The 16,597-nt window shown below is 40.0% G+C and overlaps 1 protein-coding gene across 2 annotated transcripts in view; it reads right to left on the bottom strand.

Moving 5' to 3' along the window:
- Nucleotides 1-463: 463 nt before the first annotated feature.
- TRIM37 (tripartite motif containing 37) overlaps nt 464-16,597 on the bottom strand; it is a 30,071-nt gene continuing 13,937 nt past the window's right edge. The window contains exons 12-25 of one of the 2 annotated variants that reach the window (XM_026101403.2): nt 15,398-15,474; nt 14,800-14,979; nt 14,183-14,297; nt 13,750-13,959; nt 13,205-13,341; nt 12,373-12,479; nt 10,762-10,962; nt 8,212-8,523; nt 6,325-6,453; nt 5,150-5,336; nt 4,283-4,401; nt 2,538-2,690; nt 1,629-1,713; nt 464-1,192 (exon numbers count right to left, since the gene is read on the bottom strand). In XM_026101403.2, the coding sequence (XP_025957188.2) occupies nt 1,150-1,192; nt 1,629-1,713; nt 2,538-2,690; nt 4,283-4,401; nt 5,150-5,336; nt 6,325-6,453; nt 8,212-8,523; nt 10,762-10,962; nt 12,373-12,479; nt 13,205-13,341; nt 13,750-13,959; nt 14,183-14,297; nt 14,800-14,979; nt 15,398-15,474 (2,055 nt within the window). In that variant the 3' untranslated portion in view covers nt 464-1,149. The remainder of the gene's footprint in view (nt 1,193-1,628; nt 1,714-2,537; nt 2,691-4,282; nt 4,402-5,149; nt 5,337-6,324; nt 6,454-8,211; nt 8,524-10,761; nt 10,963-12,372; nt 12,480-13,204; nt 13,342-13,749; nt 13,960-14,182; nt 14,298-14,799; nt 14,980-15,397; nt 15,475-16,597) is intronic. The other variant, XM_026101404.2, reaches the window with a different exon arrangement.

The raw sequence follows: 16,597 nt of genomic DNA, 5'->3' as shown, positions 1-16,597 counted from the left end.
TAGCAGTAATCAACATGCAGTCCTGTAAAACAGTAAACACTATCCCAATTCAGTATCATAATGTGCAGCTTGCCATAAACTGTCTTTACTGCTCATTTGTGGCAAGCCAGATTAGACTTTTTTTTTTCCCCCATTCCTTTAGCCAAGAAATACAGAAATATTTCTTCCATAAAGAACCAATTTATGGGTGGAAGCTGGGGATCCTCCTTGATTCCTGTCAGAATGTACACTAGGTTAGGCATTTGGTCTAGCTGCTGCTAAAGTAGCTTTAAAAATCCCAAACAGATTTAAGCTATTTCATTGAATAAAGGCAATGTATTTTGGCAGGAAAAAATTCTTCTATAAGCAGTCACGAATTACAGCAATTCAGTACTAAAAACTAAGTCAAACTTGGTAGTAGTGTATTACTTACCCAAACAGGCATTCTCTAGCATTTTACTCATTTACACATGAATGTCCAAAATTTCACACCAGCTTTCACCATTCATTTTATTAACAAAGTGCAAACAGTTTTAAACTATGAGTTGTACAGCACTTACACTGTGGAACATTCATACAAAAATGAACTTAAGTACAGCCAGCTGAGACAAGGACAACTATCAGTTACAGTTATTCATGCTTTTTCAATAACCAGCTATTCAGCTTTCATCGTAGCTTCAACAAGTAGTTTAGCAGCTCAAAATGCAATGCACAGTGGCAAAAAGTTTGGCAATGTGTTCAGTTGGTCCACATTACAGACTGAGGAAAATGACTTTCATGCCAACTGCTTTATCCCAACTTTTAAACCATCGCATCTGTGGGATTCAGCAGTCTTGTACAATCAGCTCATAGCATTAGAAATGGGGACATTCACACATTCTCCGTTATTCCCATGACGTAACAGGACAAACATCCCGAAAGGGGGCTGCAGCACCTTTTGGACATTTTTTCAGAGCACGTGCATCTGTCTGGCAGAGCCAGCAGGAATGCGGCCTTTACTGCAAGGCTTCCCAAGGTCACTTGGCCCTAGTTACAGGTTAAAGATGACTGTAGCACTACTGCACAATGGTCCTTGACAGAATGGAGTGTGCGCACAACCAAGAACAGCAGTCTTGGACTAAGCTCCAGTGAACAACGTGCCTCCTCCCAGGAACACAAGCCGGCCAGTCTTCAGGCACCGAGACAGTTCTCTATCTGGTCCAAAGAAAGTGAGCTTTCATTGAAAACCCTCACGTTAGGACAGGTTCATGGCTTCAAACAGATATAACCCCCACGTTTAAAATTCTAGGCCAGCTACTTAAATCCAATCAAGAGTTTTCTATTAATGATCACGCGGGCATACAAGCCTCAACCAGTCCTTCTTCAGCATTATGTGATTTCTAAAAACGCCTTAAAAATTCAGAAAATCCAATGGTCTTGAAGATGCACACTAGCCGCAAAGCAGCAGACCAGGTGCTCACCTATCTATCTGGCACAAGTCTCCTGCTGGCAGATTGCCACACATCGGACTGTACAAACACCCATCTGCCTGCTCCCAGCGAGGTAAATGGTTTCTTTAATCTCTGCAACTCAGGGAGCAGTAAGGAGAATTTGCGTCTCGGGGGTTACAGTGATCTCACACCTCAGCTAAGACAAACATTTACAATTACCTGGTGCTGTCTTCTCCAGTAACAAAGCTGAGATCATCGGGACCTACTTGATCACCCTCTGGAAATACTGAGCACCGCTCTAAGGCTGAAAAAACAAACAAACAAACAACCCAATACCCTTTACCAGGGAAGCATCCAAAACAGAGCAAGTTAGAGGTCCATCACCTGCAAGCCCCACTTGTGTTGTACTTCATTCCTAACACAGCTATACGATATGCTCAATTCTGGATTAAGACTGCTCTAGGATTTTTAAATTAAGATACTTAGTCAAGCAGAGAAACGAGTGATGTTTTGATTTTTCTGATAAGTGATAAAGTTTTTGTTTAGTGTCTGCAGCAAGCACTAAACAACAAACGAATCACTAGGCTGAGCTGTTAGGCCATCCCACTAATGCAGCATGGGACAGCTTGTCAGGCCAAAAGTTAACTTCATCCAGCATCGGCTGTCACCTTCAAGCTTTTAACTTGATCAAAAGGTTAAACCTTTTCAAAAGAAATATTAAATGAGTTTTTAAAATTAAACTGAAGTGCTCAAAGCACATTCCTGTCAATTAGGATACAACTAAGGCAGCGGTTACCTCCCTAAAGCTGGTCTAGTTACAGTGCAGATTCGGTTACACAGGGAGTTCCAATTCAGAAGAACTAGGGCTATGGGTTTTCCGACATCTCCTCTGGGAGACTATCCTAAACTGACTTCTCAAGGCTAGAAAGAGTTCCCTCTCGTGTTTTGATCTATTTTTAATTAGAAACCCAAGAGAAGAGTTCCAAATCTCACTGGCTCTTAGCTGAGTTTTAATACCTATATAGCATCGTTAGTAATCTCGGCCTTGGCAATATTCTGTATTCATGAGAGCCATGAGACGAGCCTAAAGCGTTTGGAGAGATGTGCTCAATCAATAATCAATCCTACCTTCACTTGAGGACTGGACAGAGAAGGCGTGGTTAAATCCCTCTGAGGTGGAGGTGGCATCCTCCTGCTCTTCGTTTTCTGTGTCACATTCAATGTCACTATCACTGCTCATTCCCGGTAGCAGATGAAGGACATGCTTCTGACATAGCCCAGCTGCAAAACAAAACAAAACAAAAACCCCACAAAGCAAATATGATGGCTGTATGATCGGTGTAGCTCAAGCATTCAACTTTTTCCACACTTAAAAGTTACCAATATCAAATACCAAGCTGGCAGGAGAACAAGAGAGAGAGAGCACATTTAGAGCTAAATGTATTTACCAAAGCACTAAGGAATGACAGAACATTCAGTCTGATTTTGCTATGCAGCTCAGCTCAAGAGGAGTAGTTCCAACTACACCGAGTGTGAACATGGATATCTGCAGTTTCCTCTTCTCTGAGCTGCACTCCTCAGCCAGCCACTCAGCCCACCTCTACAAGTAGGGCAGAGGATGAAGGAGCGCTTTTTCAATAGATGATGTGACCCTTTCAGCAGATGTACCTGCCAGATCCGTCAAGCTGCAATATTCTGTTGAGTCTCACACTTGAACAGAACGTGCTTTTCCTACATAAGGTAACCACAGCTGTAGTGAATCAAGGTAGCTTCTTTTGTTTTGTCATAACTGAGGTATGCATTGGCAGCAGTCGAAAATTCACCCACTTGTACAGTTTTGTGGGTGACTGAAGGGATTTGCTCTGTTCTTTTATCACCTAAGAGCTGATAGTCATTGCTGGAAGAAAGCAAGTGGCTAAATGAGATGCTAACTCTACTATAGTTTTTCTTCTCTGAAAGGAAAATAATTGTAATATTTATTTCCTACAGTTTTTAACAATGAAGCATTTCAGTTTTTAAAACATTTTCCTATTTGACTCTCTGCTATAACAGGGAACTGCAGGAGCACATCACGATCACGCTGCAGTGACTAAGAGCAGAAATTCAGTTTTGTCACTGAGAGACCTTCTGTAAATGCCAACTCCTACACAATACTGCACACTGCAGATAGAGATGGATGCTGGCACCTTAATATAGGCTTTGCGCTACAATTCAGTCATTGAAATTCAAATTAGTGCAGGGGTGGGAGGCAGGAGAGTTTTAGCAAGATAAGAAAAACTCTTCTACGTGGACTTTCAAGAAGAAAGGCAGTAATATTTTTTTCCAGCCTGCAAAGGATGCAGGAGGGGAGGGGGGAAGTTTCCTCCAAGTCTCTAAGGAAACTGGCTTACGTACTGCAAAGCCAAATACAAATGAGACATTAGAGAGATTCCAGTGCAGGAGTGCAGGTGGTTACCGCTGTGGTTTGTCCCTGAAGGCAGAAGGTTTAAGAAAAGCCAAGGTCACTGACTATTACTTTAGAGAAGAAATTATTTTCAATACCGTGCAAGTGAACAGTAAAGCAAAGATGTGGAGTCCAATCAGAAGCAGAAAAGCAACCAGCAGTCCAAAGAAAGAGACGGCCTCCTACAACAGTATCTGCTAGGTCTTCAAATTCCTACTGTATCGTAACATCACTATTTCTCCACAGACATCAGTGCAACAGAGAGATTCTCTCCTCACTATACTACGGCTGCCAAGTGTTACAACAAAGTTCAACAACCATGGAAACATTTTTTTTTCCTTCCCCATCAAGCTATTTCCATCACAGAAAGGGATGATCATACGCTGAAGTGTTGTAACGCTACGTTTACTACCTACAATCTCTGATTTACCTTCTTCGGCCCCAGCTGAAGCAGCTTCAGAAAGCATGCCCTGCAGTTCACCCGTTTCCGAGGTGTTCTCCAGATCAGCTGACTGCATTCCTTCTGTACGACTTCCTTTAGAATTTGATCTTAAGAAGAAATTTAGGAGACACACAGAAAAGCTTATTAGAGATGTGGCTTTAATCCAGCTACGGAGACAACTCCTTTTAGTGCCACATCTAGTTTCACTCATTTTAAGTCTCTTGCATGTCCACTTAAACATCCAGCTTTGATTAATTTAAAAAAATATTAAGATCTTAAAAATAAATAAATAAATAAATAAATAATAAAAAAAGACTGGAAAAGTTTATGATGAGTATTTTCCAAAGATGGTGAGAACTGCTATTCAGGGGGAAAAAAACAAAGAAAAAACCCTGAGTACTCCATTGCTCTTTAGCTGCCTGTTGGCTAATTAAGCTATTTCAGAGTCAGTATGAAATTAATCAAAAGTAGAGTCACAGTGAAAAATACTCTCTTAAGGAGAAAATCAATAGTCATAACCTTTTTTTTTTTTTTTTTAAGAGAATATTTTGTAAGGAATAGTGGCAAAACAGACAAAGGCTGCCTTTCAAATCAAAGTGCCAAACTATATCCACTGATGATCAAAATTAAAAAAACCCAGCACATGAAGGACTTGTAACCTAGTTATAAAGCCAAAAATTGATATCCAGAGGGAACAGCAACCAAGTAAACTTCAAAGCAATTTCTCTTCCTTGCTGCAAGCACCCGGCTTTAGTAGCTTGGTTATGTTCTTTCTAGATGAAGGGAACTGGGAGAGGAGAGAACAAGAGGGGGAAAAAAGAGCCAAACAACCAACCTCCCCCCCCAGCCCCTTACCCTAGAGCTCCAACTTTTCTGGTCTTCTCTACAGCAGCTAAGCCATTTAAGCCAGAAACTCCCACGTCGGGATCTGAACCTTCACAAGGTCCTTCCTCGAGCTTTGGCAGCGCCTCGGAAGCACTGCTGCCGGTCAGGGGCCTGGGGGAGTTATGTCTGCCGCTTGCCTTGGAACTTCCTATGCCACCTGAGAAGACAGGAAGAGCAGCTCAAAGCATATTCAGTTTTATTTTATACACTAAACATGCAGTTGTTTTATATCACCAGTTAAGTTTCAGGTACATGTATGCACAAGCACACCTTCCCCATCCTCACTCTTAAAACCTGACATTTTTAAGTCACTGTCTGAGCAACAAATACCACTTTATATATGCTCCTAAACACACACACACGGTCTCCCTTACAGCTGCCACTTCTGACGGGAGTCAGAAAAGTATAGATTGATCCTTCCCCATCTTGTGCAATTGAAACATATCTTCTAGTGACAGAGACACCCTCTTCACCAAGTCTAGAGTTGAGAAAAAAAGGAGTTGTTTGACTGCACTAAAGCAGCCTTTCTAGTCACAGAAAACGGTGACACTAGGCACAAAGCTTACTGTCTCCCTTTGTGCCTTCCTGTTGCATTCCGGTATCTCACTCGAGCATTCTGCACCTATTTAGCGTATGAGAAAACAGTTGTGACACCTGATAACTTCTCCAAGCACTTAAATATAGAGCGGCAAAATACCAGTTCCTGTATTAGGTATTTAATTTCATTACCACTCAAGGAAGTGCACTGTAAAACTCAGGAGCAGCAACACCATACAATTCTTTCATCACATGTATCGGTTTTCTTGAATTCCCTTCAAGTCAAACCACAATTTAAGCCTGGGTCAGTCCACTGCATCTGTCCCTTTTACCACAAATGTAGCTCCTGAAACACCTGTGATAAGACCAGAAGTGACATACAACACATACTTTTATGTTCTACTGGAAAGTCTATTGTGCGGCACTGCTCTACAGCAAATTAACTATCCAAGATCTCCATAGGTGCAATAATGCTAACTATACTTGAGAAAGGACACAGCCAAGTTTCAGGGAAACTTCAGACTGTTGCCAAGTAAAGGACTTCCTGAAAAGCTTTGTACAGATAGTAAGATGTATCACACCACATGTGCAAAGATGACCTTGTTTACCTTCAGAAGTTTGACCATCGGCTTTTGAACGAAGATTACCATCCCCACAGTCCATAGCTCTTCGTAGAGACAGGCTACCTGCTGCTCCAGACCGAATAGGCTTGGGTGAATTACTTTTCTTACTTGCAGCTGCAAAAATATTTTAAGATGTGACAAGTGTTCAAACTGCTGCAGCATTCTGTCCTCATGCTTGTTTTAAGTGAAGTTAAGCTATATGAGCTGCTACTTCTCTTTTTGACACCAAATTAGTCTCATTCCTCACTAACTCCCAGTCCTGCACAAAACTCCTTCCACATCCTTCCTACCAAAGAGAGAGGAGGAAGAGAAAAGGAGCGTAACTAGTTAGGGTCACTGTCAAAATTACACAAATAACGTACACATGTCGTACGGTAAGAGATCCTTCAGGAAGCCGTCATCCAGACAGCTCCAGCTATAGCTACATGTGCATTTCAGACACAAGATAGGAGACTTCTGAGTAACTGTCCACTGGACCTAGGACTACACCTCCTCATACTCCAGCATGAAAGTAGAAAGGCTAACGACATTCGAAACCATCCCTCAGCTCTTAAATTCAAAGTCCAACATAACAGAGGACTTCTAAAAGCAAGGGTGGAAGGCATGTGACCTGCACTGTTTACAGCTTCCCAAATTAACCATTGTCTGAGCAGGGTGGATCCTCCTACAGAAACTCCTCTAGACAGAGGAATGGAGAAGTGGTAACTGGAACAGCAAAACAGTAAGTTCTGCTGTCACCCCACCCCATAAATTTGGCAGATCCGGGCTACAATGTGAGTTTTATAGAACACCACTGCATGCTTCTCTAGTTCTGGTGCAGACTCAGGAGGCTGCCCAGTGCCTTAGTAAGCTTCACAGGATGAGGGATTTATCCATACAACACAAAAACTAGCGCTTCCAATGAAGTGACTTCATCCTTCCTGGTTTATTGATGGCACCGTTGAAGGCTCCAAACTTTAAACATGCAATTATTTTTCCTCCAAATGTGTACCACCAGAGCAGAAACTCTCTGTTTTATGAAAACACTGAAAAGCAAAGTAGGCCTTTGCTGGAGCTGCAAAAACCTTGTTTTGGAGGCACGTATTGAAGGGGATACAGAGGAAGAAAAAAACCTAACTATCCGTTCTTCAGTCCACAATAGATTTCCTACTCATCTTGGTTCCAAAACAGCAAGCAATAACTTGAATCAAAACACAGAAGGCTGGAGAAGCATCTCCCCAGGCAACAGGGAAGCAAGGGAGGACTGAGAATCATTTGTGCCTTTATTCAGGAGCATAAGTAACAAAGGGCACTCGCACAACTTTGAAACTGGTATTCGAAAGATTCCACACTGGCTTACCAGTTCTGCTACCAGGACTCTCAGTGATAGCATTTGAAGAGACTGAGACATTGGCATTGCTTTGAAAGAAGTCCTCTTTGGAGCGACTTTGCCTATTGCAAGGTAACCTTGGCTTGCTCAAATTTTAACAAGATTTCAAGTTACTAAAATATGGTAAGTCTTGAATTCTTTAATTTTGTTCACCAGCAAGCATCATTAAGCTTCACAGATGAGCCGCATCTAGAGCAGCAGTCAAAAAGAAATGACCTTCAGCTAGGATCAGTTCGATTTTGGATTAAACTCAGCAGGCTTCAAAACACTCTCACTACATTAGGCTACTGGTTGTGGAGCAAATGTGGTGCTTTTGCTGGAAAAGGCTGAAATGAGTTTCAAAAAACATTTACTTATTCAAAGGTTTTATATTTCTGGATTGTTATGGTTGAATTTGAATATGAGCAAAGAGGTCTATTTCCAGATGCCTGGATATATAATCTATTTATACAACTGACATCTATAGGAGTGACATGTAAACCCCCCCTGCTCTATACACTTACAATTCCTTATGTAGCAACTCGTAACTGAAGATTTTGTCAGTAGTTCCATTCCTATTTCTTGTAACTTGCTGCAGCTTTCCGTTCCACAGGCAGCTAAAGCACCCTGCTCAACAGAGAAGAAGCTGGGTTGTCCATCACATGTGCTGGCATTGCTGCTTCTTACTTCTGACAGTTGGTTTTTTACATCAGACATTTTGCTTCGGACTTCAGCCATCTGAGTTTTCAGTCTCTTCAGCATCTTCAAGTCAGGGGGCACACGCCACATTGCCTGGTGTCTCCGCTGATCTCGATCTTTCAGAGAATAGGACGATGCTTTATCAAAGGAAAAGTTAAAGAACACAGCAACTAAGTAAAATTCATCTCAAATAAAACTGCACATCTATTTTTAACAGCTGTAAGAAGATTCCACCTTTTGCCCTGTTATAAAAACGTGGAAAAGAGACACACTCCCTTGTACTAGTATGACACCATAATATTTAGGTTGCAAGTACTGCAGAGCCACGGAAGCAGCAGATTTCCACTCTTTGCCTGCCACGGGAGAAGGGCCCAAAACTTGCTCTTTGGAGAAGCAAGACTTCTGATACTATTGCACCAGTTCTTATAATTGAGTTACTCTATACTGCTAGACAAGCTTAGGTTCACAAGCCTGGTCAATAGTTAAATATAAGTTTTTATAAAATCCTCATATAGCAAACATTTCATGTTAACGTAGAACTCAAAGAAATATTAACCTAGAGAAGGAATTCTCCTGAGTATCTAACTCCAGAAGGTCAGGTTGAAGAGCTAATACCTGGGTAAGCCTATGTGCTGCTCAGCAAGTACATCAACTTTGATGTCTATTTCAAGTGTTACAGAATCTATAAATGCTTTACTGCAAACTCAGCTGGTTCACAGCTGTAAATCCAAGTGGCTCTTAGAAACCTTCACCTTAGGAGGTGAAGTTTGGCAAATTCCAAATATAATAGGAGCTTTCTCTTACTTGGTTGAATAAGCTCTGGAAACAGTCAAATCTTAGGAGGACCTCAGCAAAACAGGTCATTTCAACTGTGTAGCCAGTAGCTAAAGATGAGCAGGAACTCATTCAGCACACCAATAAGCTTGGGTAGCACAGCCCAAAATGCAATGCTCTCTCTTAAGGTCCTTTCATCTAGGCCTTTCCCAAGCAACCAAGCAACACAGAGCCAAGACCTACAGTTCATGTGCTGCTTTCCCCTCTTTACTTACAGCACTGATCTCCATTTCTGGAAAGGTGCATTATGTTTAACTGAGAATTCATCTGACTGTGCAAGCTACCTGACTATGGCTGAAACTCTGTTTATGTGACTAGGTTTAAAGATAACAAAGGAAACTAACAGTTTGAGCTAGCTTTTAAGATAACAAAGGAAACTAACAGTTTGAGCTAGCTTTTAGATTCCAATAATGCCAGTGTCATTGCTGTAGCAAGAGAAAGAACGTATCTGTAGCACATAGACCATTATTTCTCTTCTGATCTTTAAGTCACCAAATAGTTGTTTCGGAATCACCCGAAATAGGCTGTTGTGGTAGTGGGCCAGTTAGCTCCAAATGAATATTAACCATGATAAATGTATTACTGATGTTTGATTTCATTTTAATTCTTCACTAACGAAACAAGAGAAACACGTGACCTTCAATAATAATTGTGGGTGCCAGAGTTGCCAGTTATCTTGCTTTTGCAGCACATGAAGTTAATTATTGTTCTAGCTTGATAGATCCTGAGTAACAAACACTTCTCAGAATCTTTAGTTATTTAAATAGCATCACTATTTTTTTCTCCTGCCATTCTGATCTGTTTTTCTTCCACAAGTGCTTACATAGTCTGTTTTTGAGCTGTCGCTCTTTAGTTTTTTCCTGCCTTGAGCCTACATTCCTTTTGCCCTCTACTTGCTTTTCAAGCTTTACTACTAGACAAATTTTTCTAGTTCTGTTCTAAAAATCTTTCCATATTCCTAGAATTATTTTCTTATTAGCATACACTGTCCTCCGAGTACTCTCAACCACTAAATGTACAAATGGTGTGAAGTGAGAGGTGTCACTGCTTTCTCAGCAGATAGCTGTTTTGTGTTATTTTGTCTTTTAATAATAACTCCTTCCAAAAAAGGGCTTTTCACTCATCTCCCACCACAGCTTTTAAAGAAACTGCCTGAATTACTACAACAATGTTGCTACACAGACTAGACAGTCAGTTCAGTCACATCCCCCCAAAAAGATGAGAAGCCCCTCGTTGAGGCACACTTCTGGTTTTAGCCCAGTCATCTGTAGTTTTCAAACTGAGATCAATCCTTAAGACAGAGTGTGGTAGAGCAGGCAGTAGGATGCAATGTACTGACTAGCACAGCTGAGGATGTGAAAGTCTAGCTATCAATGAAAAGGACCGCCCACCATCCTTTTCTTCTCTTCAAATCTGCTTCTGACTCTGGGACTGCGTTCTCAGAGACATTTCCAAGTTGGAATCAAGTTATTTGGGATGTGATGCACACACAGTTTTTCTACAAAGGAAAGACATCGGACACTGGTTTTAAGCACAGTTACCTCTGTTCTGCAGAAGAGAGGCAGGTGGACGTGGCTGAAGGCCCCAAAGGTTTTCCATACCATTTCTGTCTTTTAAATCCAACAAGTGGATTAAAATTAAGGGATCTATATCTAATAAGCTGCTACTTGCTGCTGAGCCTAGGGTGCTTCCTCCCCGCCTTGAAGATCTTCCACTTGCATTGGCGTAGCCATGGCTAGTACCTAAGGAAGAGTTATGGAGAAAGAGCGTGCATGTATATAACATAGGTGATGCATTAAGCTCCAGTACCCTGTAAGAAAGAAAAAAGCTGAGTTCTTCATCTAGAGCAGGAATGAAAACATTCCAAGAAAATTAACAAAACATCAGTATTATTTCATGGATTGATGGTTCCAAAGCACCCCAGAAGCAATCAGATACATTTTTAACTAAAGGCTTAAGCTAAAAAGCATCACAGAACAAAACCAAAGAATATTTCACTTCATGATTTTTTATGTAAATCACTTAATACAAAGAGCATTTATTCTGAAGAGACTTACATAAACATTCTAACTTTTTTTTAATTCGTTTTAGGAGAGGTCTTCAGTTAAGTTCTGCTCTGTGCTATAATGTTCCTGTTACACAGTGGCAAAGACACTTGAAAGATCAAGAGAATCTTCAGAGAAAATAGATCTGGGAGATTAAATCGGACAGCTTAGTAGAGCTCCCTTCCGACACACACAAGTGACACTGCTAATGCTCCAACTGGAAAACACTGCAAGCAGGTAAGTGCAAGAAGCTCCTCTCAAGAGATTAAAAACACTGTGTTAGCTTTTAAAATGTAGTTAAAAATTACTCTTTAAAATCTCCTAAATAAATGGTATGTCTGCAGCCACCATGCAGCTTCTTCAAACAATATGCTTCTAGAAGGAAACAGACATGTTCCTCAACTTCTTAACTCACAAGGAATTTTCAAGGAGACTTAAGTCGTGAAATACCAACTAAAAGCAAGTAAGGCAGTTAAGGGACTTTCAAGCACTAGCAGACTTGCACAGTAGCATAAATGACAGTTCTCGTCTCATTTGTGGTTATCTTTGTCATAAATGGAACAAAAAAATACATTTGTTTCAGAATCTTGAGGAACAGATGAGCCTCTGGCTCAAAATTTGGGCTCATCTCAAAACTGCAAGGGATCTTAGAACATCCTTTCATTATTGCATTTAAAAAACTGTTCCCACTTGACTTTTAATGATTCTACACTTCTTTCCCTCCACAAACATCAGGTTTTATGGTGCACTAAAATCTACATGAATATGTCACATGTTCAGAGGCCACACAGACATTAGTAAAGTCTGCTTGTCAGTCTAGTTTTGACTGGAATGGAAGGATTTCCAAAGAGGCAGAGCAGCTTCACTCCTAACTTATGTACTATTTTTAAATAAGCATGTCCAGAAGAGCGTTCCCCTCCTCCTTTTTTTGTTGAATCGATGAGATGTTTCCACTACACTGCAATTATCAGTACACACCACATCATGCAGCATTTCCAAAAATAGAAATGCCTGCGGAACACACAGCTTGGTGATGCTTCCAAGAACAGGGAAAGGAATCCAGCAGCCTCTCACATATATGGGAATTCTGAAAGCTGCTTTTCATACCTGAAGCTCCAGGAGTAGCAGCAGCAGCAGCAGCAGCAGCATCCTCCATGAGATCTCCTTCTTCCAACTCCATGTTATTACTATATTCTACATCGTTTTCACCAGACCTTAGAAGATGATTGGGATAGAAAAGGGGGAATAAAGTTATTAGCTCCTGTTAAACATTATGGCATTTATCTCAAAAACAACCCCAAAAAAACAAAAAACCCAAAGCATTGTAGATAGAATTTTCTGCATTCTAAACTACACAAATTAAACAAATTAAAGGGCATTAATTAAATGATTGACTCAGTAATCGAGAGTCAAAGTGTCATACATTTCTAGATTGTAAAATCTGATCCTGCAAGCTTTTATAGTTGTACGTGTTACAACACGTTTTAATGTTTTATTGAAGGTCCTAGGATTTGATATTATCTTAGCTACAAAGTTTAAATTCTCTAGGTTTAAGTAACTTATCATCATTATTATTACCTTCCTACTATTACACCACTTTCTAATACCAAAGCTCTATTTTGTTAAAATGTCAACTAGTATAGAAACAGACTTCTTAATAGTGTTTTGGGAAAGAACCTTCACAGAGTATCACTCATCAATGACAGAGTACAATACTAAATAAATCGAAAGATAGGAACTAGCTGCCTGAATATTCAACACTTGTTAAACATATCACTACATATTGTTGCCAGTACAGGAAACATCCCTCACATCGCACTGAAATCCCCCACACAACATTATTGTGATATAGCGAATGAGTCAGTTTCCACCAGAGTACAATGACTATTCCCTGGGAGACAAGGTGATGATCTGGAAAGCGTTTTTTGGAGTCACTCACATAGTTTCTTCATCAATATCATTTTCTTCAGTATTACTAGTTGCTGTGGAACTCGCTGAAGAGCTGCTACCATCAAGGTGGTTTACTTCATCTTCTCCAGCAAGATCTACATCCAGGTCACCATCGGAGAGTTCATGCTACAGTAACAACAGAACAGATTTTTATAAAAAGCAGCATTTCAGTTGCACTTTAATGCATTTACCAAAAGCTCTAAACAGAAACCTCTCTCCTCCCAGAAGTGTCAAGATACCACAGAGGACTTTCGGAGGGCCCAAAGGCACAGTAAAACCTGGCAACAAACAGAAGAACTGGATTTTTCAACTGCGGCAGGGAAAGCTTTTCCTTGTGGTGGGATCGGGCAGCTCTGATCTAGAACATCTCTCCTTAAGTCATCTCTTACTGCCACCTCTCACGTGTGTTATCTCTATTTCCACACAGAGAATAATAAATCTAATTCACAATTTGAAAGTTGACCTATATTTCCACTGCTATCCTATTGCAAAAAGTTACATAGAAACAAAGAGGCATGAAAAGATGATTCCTACGTTAAAGTCTTCATGCTGGATTTTCTCCTCATCATCTTCCTTGCTATCTCGCACTCCTGGAGCGGCAACATTCTCAAGTAGTACTTCAGCACTTTGTCCAGATTTCTTCGATCGTGCTTCTGAACCATCATCATTCTGGGGACTAAGATGAGTGTCTGGAGGTGAAATGCCTCGTGATTTCTGCGTCCGGGAAAGTTCAATTGCAAGCCTCTTAAATATTAGAGGGACACAAAAGTATATATAGAAGACAACATTGGAGTCACATCATATCAAATAATTTTGTTTATTTATCTATATACTATTTTAATAATGTCAGTGTTAAACTAACAATAGCTATCCAAGTAAACAGAATTACCCAATTGAACTTTGTAACCTGAGACTGGTCAGTAAAAGGTGAAATTGAAAATTTTACATCAATATACATCCCACTTACCTCTTTAAGGTTATTTATTTGTTGGATATAACTTGTCTGAGCTGCTTCCAACTGAGCAATGTACCAGTGTTGATCGCGACACTTTTGGAAGAAGGTTGGTGAGCGCACTTGAAACCTTCAAAGCAAAATTTGAGAAGTTTCAGTTTTGTTCTGCAGAGTTTGAAAAACCCTGCATAAAAAGCATCATACAACATGAAATCTAGTAATAAAGTAAACTTAGACAATGAGTACTTCTACATACTAAGTATCTCGAATGCACTGAATGGTAATAGCAAGTATTTTGTAGGAGGCAATTACAGGAAAAGTAGTTATCCTCACAAACTGACACTGACAAAATTGACACGCTACAAAGCACTGAACAGGAGCAAGAGTAGCACTGTGCAGAGAGTATTTGAAGTAGCTGAATAAAGTTTCTATATTTTGTCAAAACATTGCAATTTCCATTGACTGCATCAGCTCTGTTACATTACAGATTTCCAGACATTGAAATCTATTTATGACAAAGCACGTCATGCTTATTTTATATTCAACTACTTGATTACTTTCTATTTTAGCAATGTGTGATACTTTTTATGAAATGATAGCAGGAAAAAGTCCCACTAAGTTGTGTTCCTTACCTTAGAATCACAGTGTCATTTTGCCTGTTTAAATAGCCTTCATTGGCTAGCAAGTCTAGACGAAAGAATCTGTTGTAGCCCCAGCATTCTCCAACTTCAAAATCAGAGGCAAACTCTCGAATTATGTTTTTAGCTGGATCATTGGTGGACTGGTGAACCATTTCTACACGATACTCATACCTAAGCAGAGGAAGATCACAGGGATTAATACCAAAACAAATGAGACATCACAAAGTGCTGAATCCATCAAGTTTAAGAGAACTATACTTTTTGGGAGGCTAGCATTTCCAACTGAAGATGTGATTCAGTCTTAAAATTTTATCGAACACTTATGCAAACAGCAATGGAGGAAAGATGTAAAGAGAGTAGTCTGGTAAACCAAGCCTAGGACTGAATACTGGGAGTCAGATATTCTCATTTGTTTTATTACCAGCTTGCTGTTTATCTTACGCAAGCCACTGAACATCAGCTTTAAAGTATCACCTTTGGGCATGATTCAAAGCTCAATGGACAATGGGAATGACTAGGCAAGCCTACAGAACTACTCAGGTCACTCTTTGCAAAGCTCTCGAGATGCTTTGGCAATTGGTTTTCTTACTTGGATGTCTCTGGCAATCCAGCCGACAGCTCCAAGAACACAGACAGGTAGTAGCCCCGTACCACTCCATTTCCATCCTTTAAAAAGGAGAAGAAAAAAAAAAGGGGGGGGGTAGAGAAAGAGAGTTTAAAAAAAGGCCAAAAACAGATGAAAACCACTTCCACACACCCTTGAAGTTTCAGAAAATAGTTTCAATCAATTCAGAGTTTGCAGTCTATTTTGTATGCTACAGTTTTGATTTTGTCTTCTGTAACCTAGAACTCCTACTGTAACTTGAATCAAGGTAGAGTTCACACCTGGAAGCAGATGTGCACTCTAGTATTTGTATCTCAGATATAAATCACCATCTCAGAACACAGTTTAAGCTACTCTAACATTTTAGCAGTGCAATTAAGTACAAAACTGAATAGACAAACATTTGTCAATGTATTGGAACAACATTTATTTAACAGAACATAGACCAAGCAGTGAAAAGAGCTCACAAAACCTACTCATCAGTTTATTATGGTCCAATTCTCTCAACACAAAACTTTTAGCATGAAAACAGCTCAGGTTAAAAATTAGTTCCAAAATATTTTACATTCAGCTGCATTTGAAAGCCACTTCATTTCTGAAAGAGGAAAGAATCATTTGCTTTCTTCAGAAAAACATGCAACATGAAAAAGTTAGGTCAATTAACACAACTTAAGAATCACCAGAATTCAAAAAAAGATTGTGGCAAAACTTTCATCATGCTCACCTTAATCAAGGATGAAGAATGGCTCAACTTGAATTTTCTAGGTTGAAGAAACATTTCAACTTACCGCTTTAAAAATAACTTTAATGCCTTTTGACAATGCCCCTTACATAGTCAATCCTGAATTTAAAATACTCTGAAAACTTACACAGTGGTCCAACCCTGCTCTGCAGGAATACTACTGTGTGCATAGGTGGGCTTGACATATGAATCCAGTTCTCCAAAGATCCCATTTAAATGGCTAACAAACAACAGAAGTTGTACTCCACCACTAAACTCATGAAGATATTTCTCCAAACAAAGCTGTAAGAGCAGCCAGAGCTTTCTAGAAGCACTGACCAAACTAGTGGAGTGAAAAAGATCACATCTCAAGGCTTAAAATGCCACCATTGACACAGATACTGCTTTAAAAGTCTGAATATTCAGCTCACTGAAAGGACATTAGTACAATACACACATTTTAA

Source organism: Dromaius novaehollandiae, chromosome 19 (genome assembly GCF_036370855.1).
Source record: "Dromaius novaehollandiae isolate bDroNov1 chromosome 19, bDroNov1.hap1, whole genome shotgun sequence".
Lineage (NCBI taxonomy): Eukaryota > Metazoa > Chordata > Aves > Casuariiformes > Dromaiidae > Dromaius > Dromaius novaehollandiae.
Note: the sequence above shows the minus strand (reverse complement) of the source record. Positions and strands in the feature narration are given on the sequence as shown.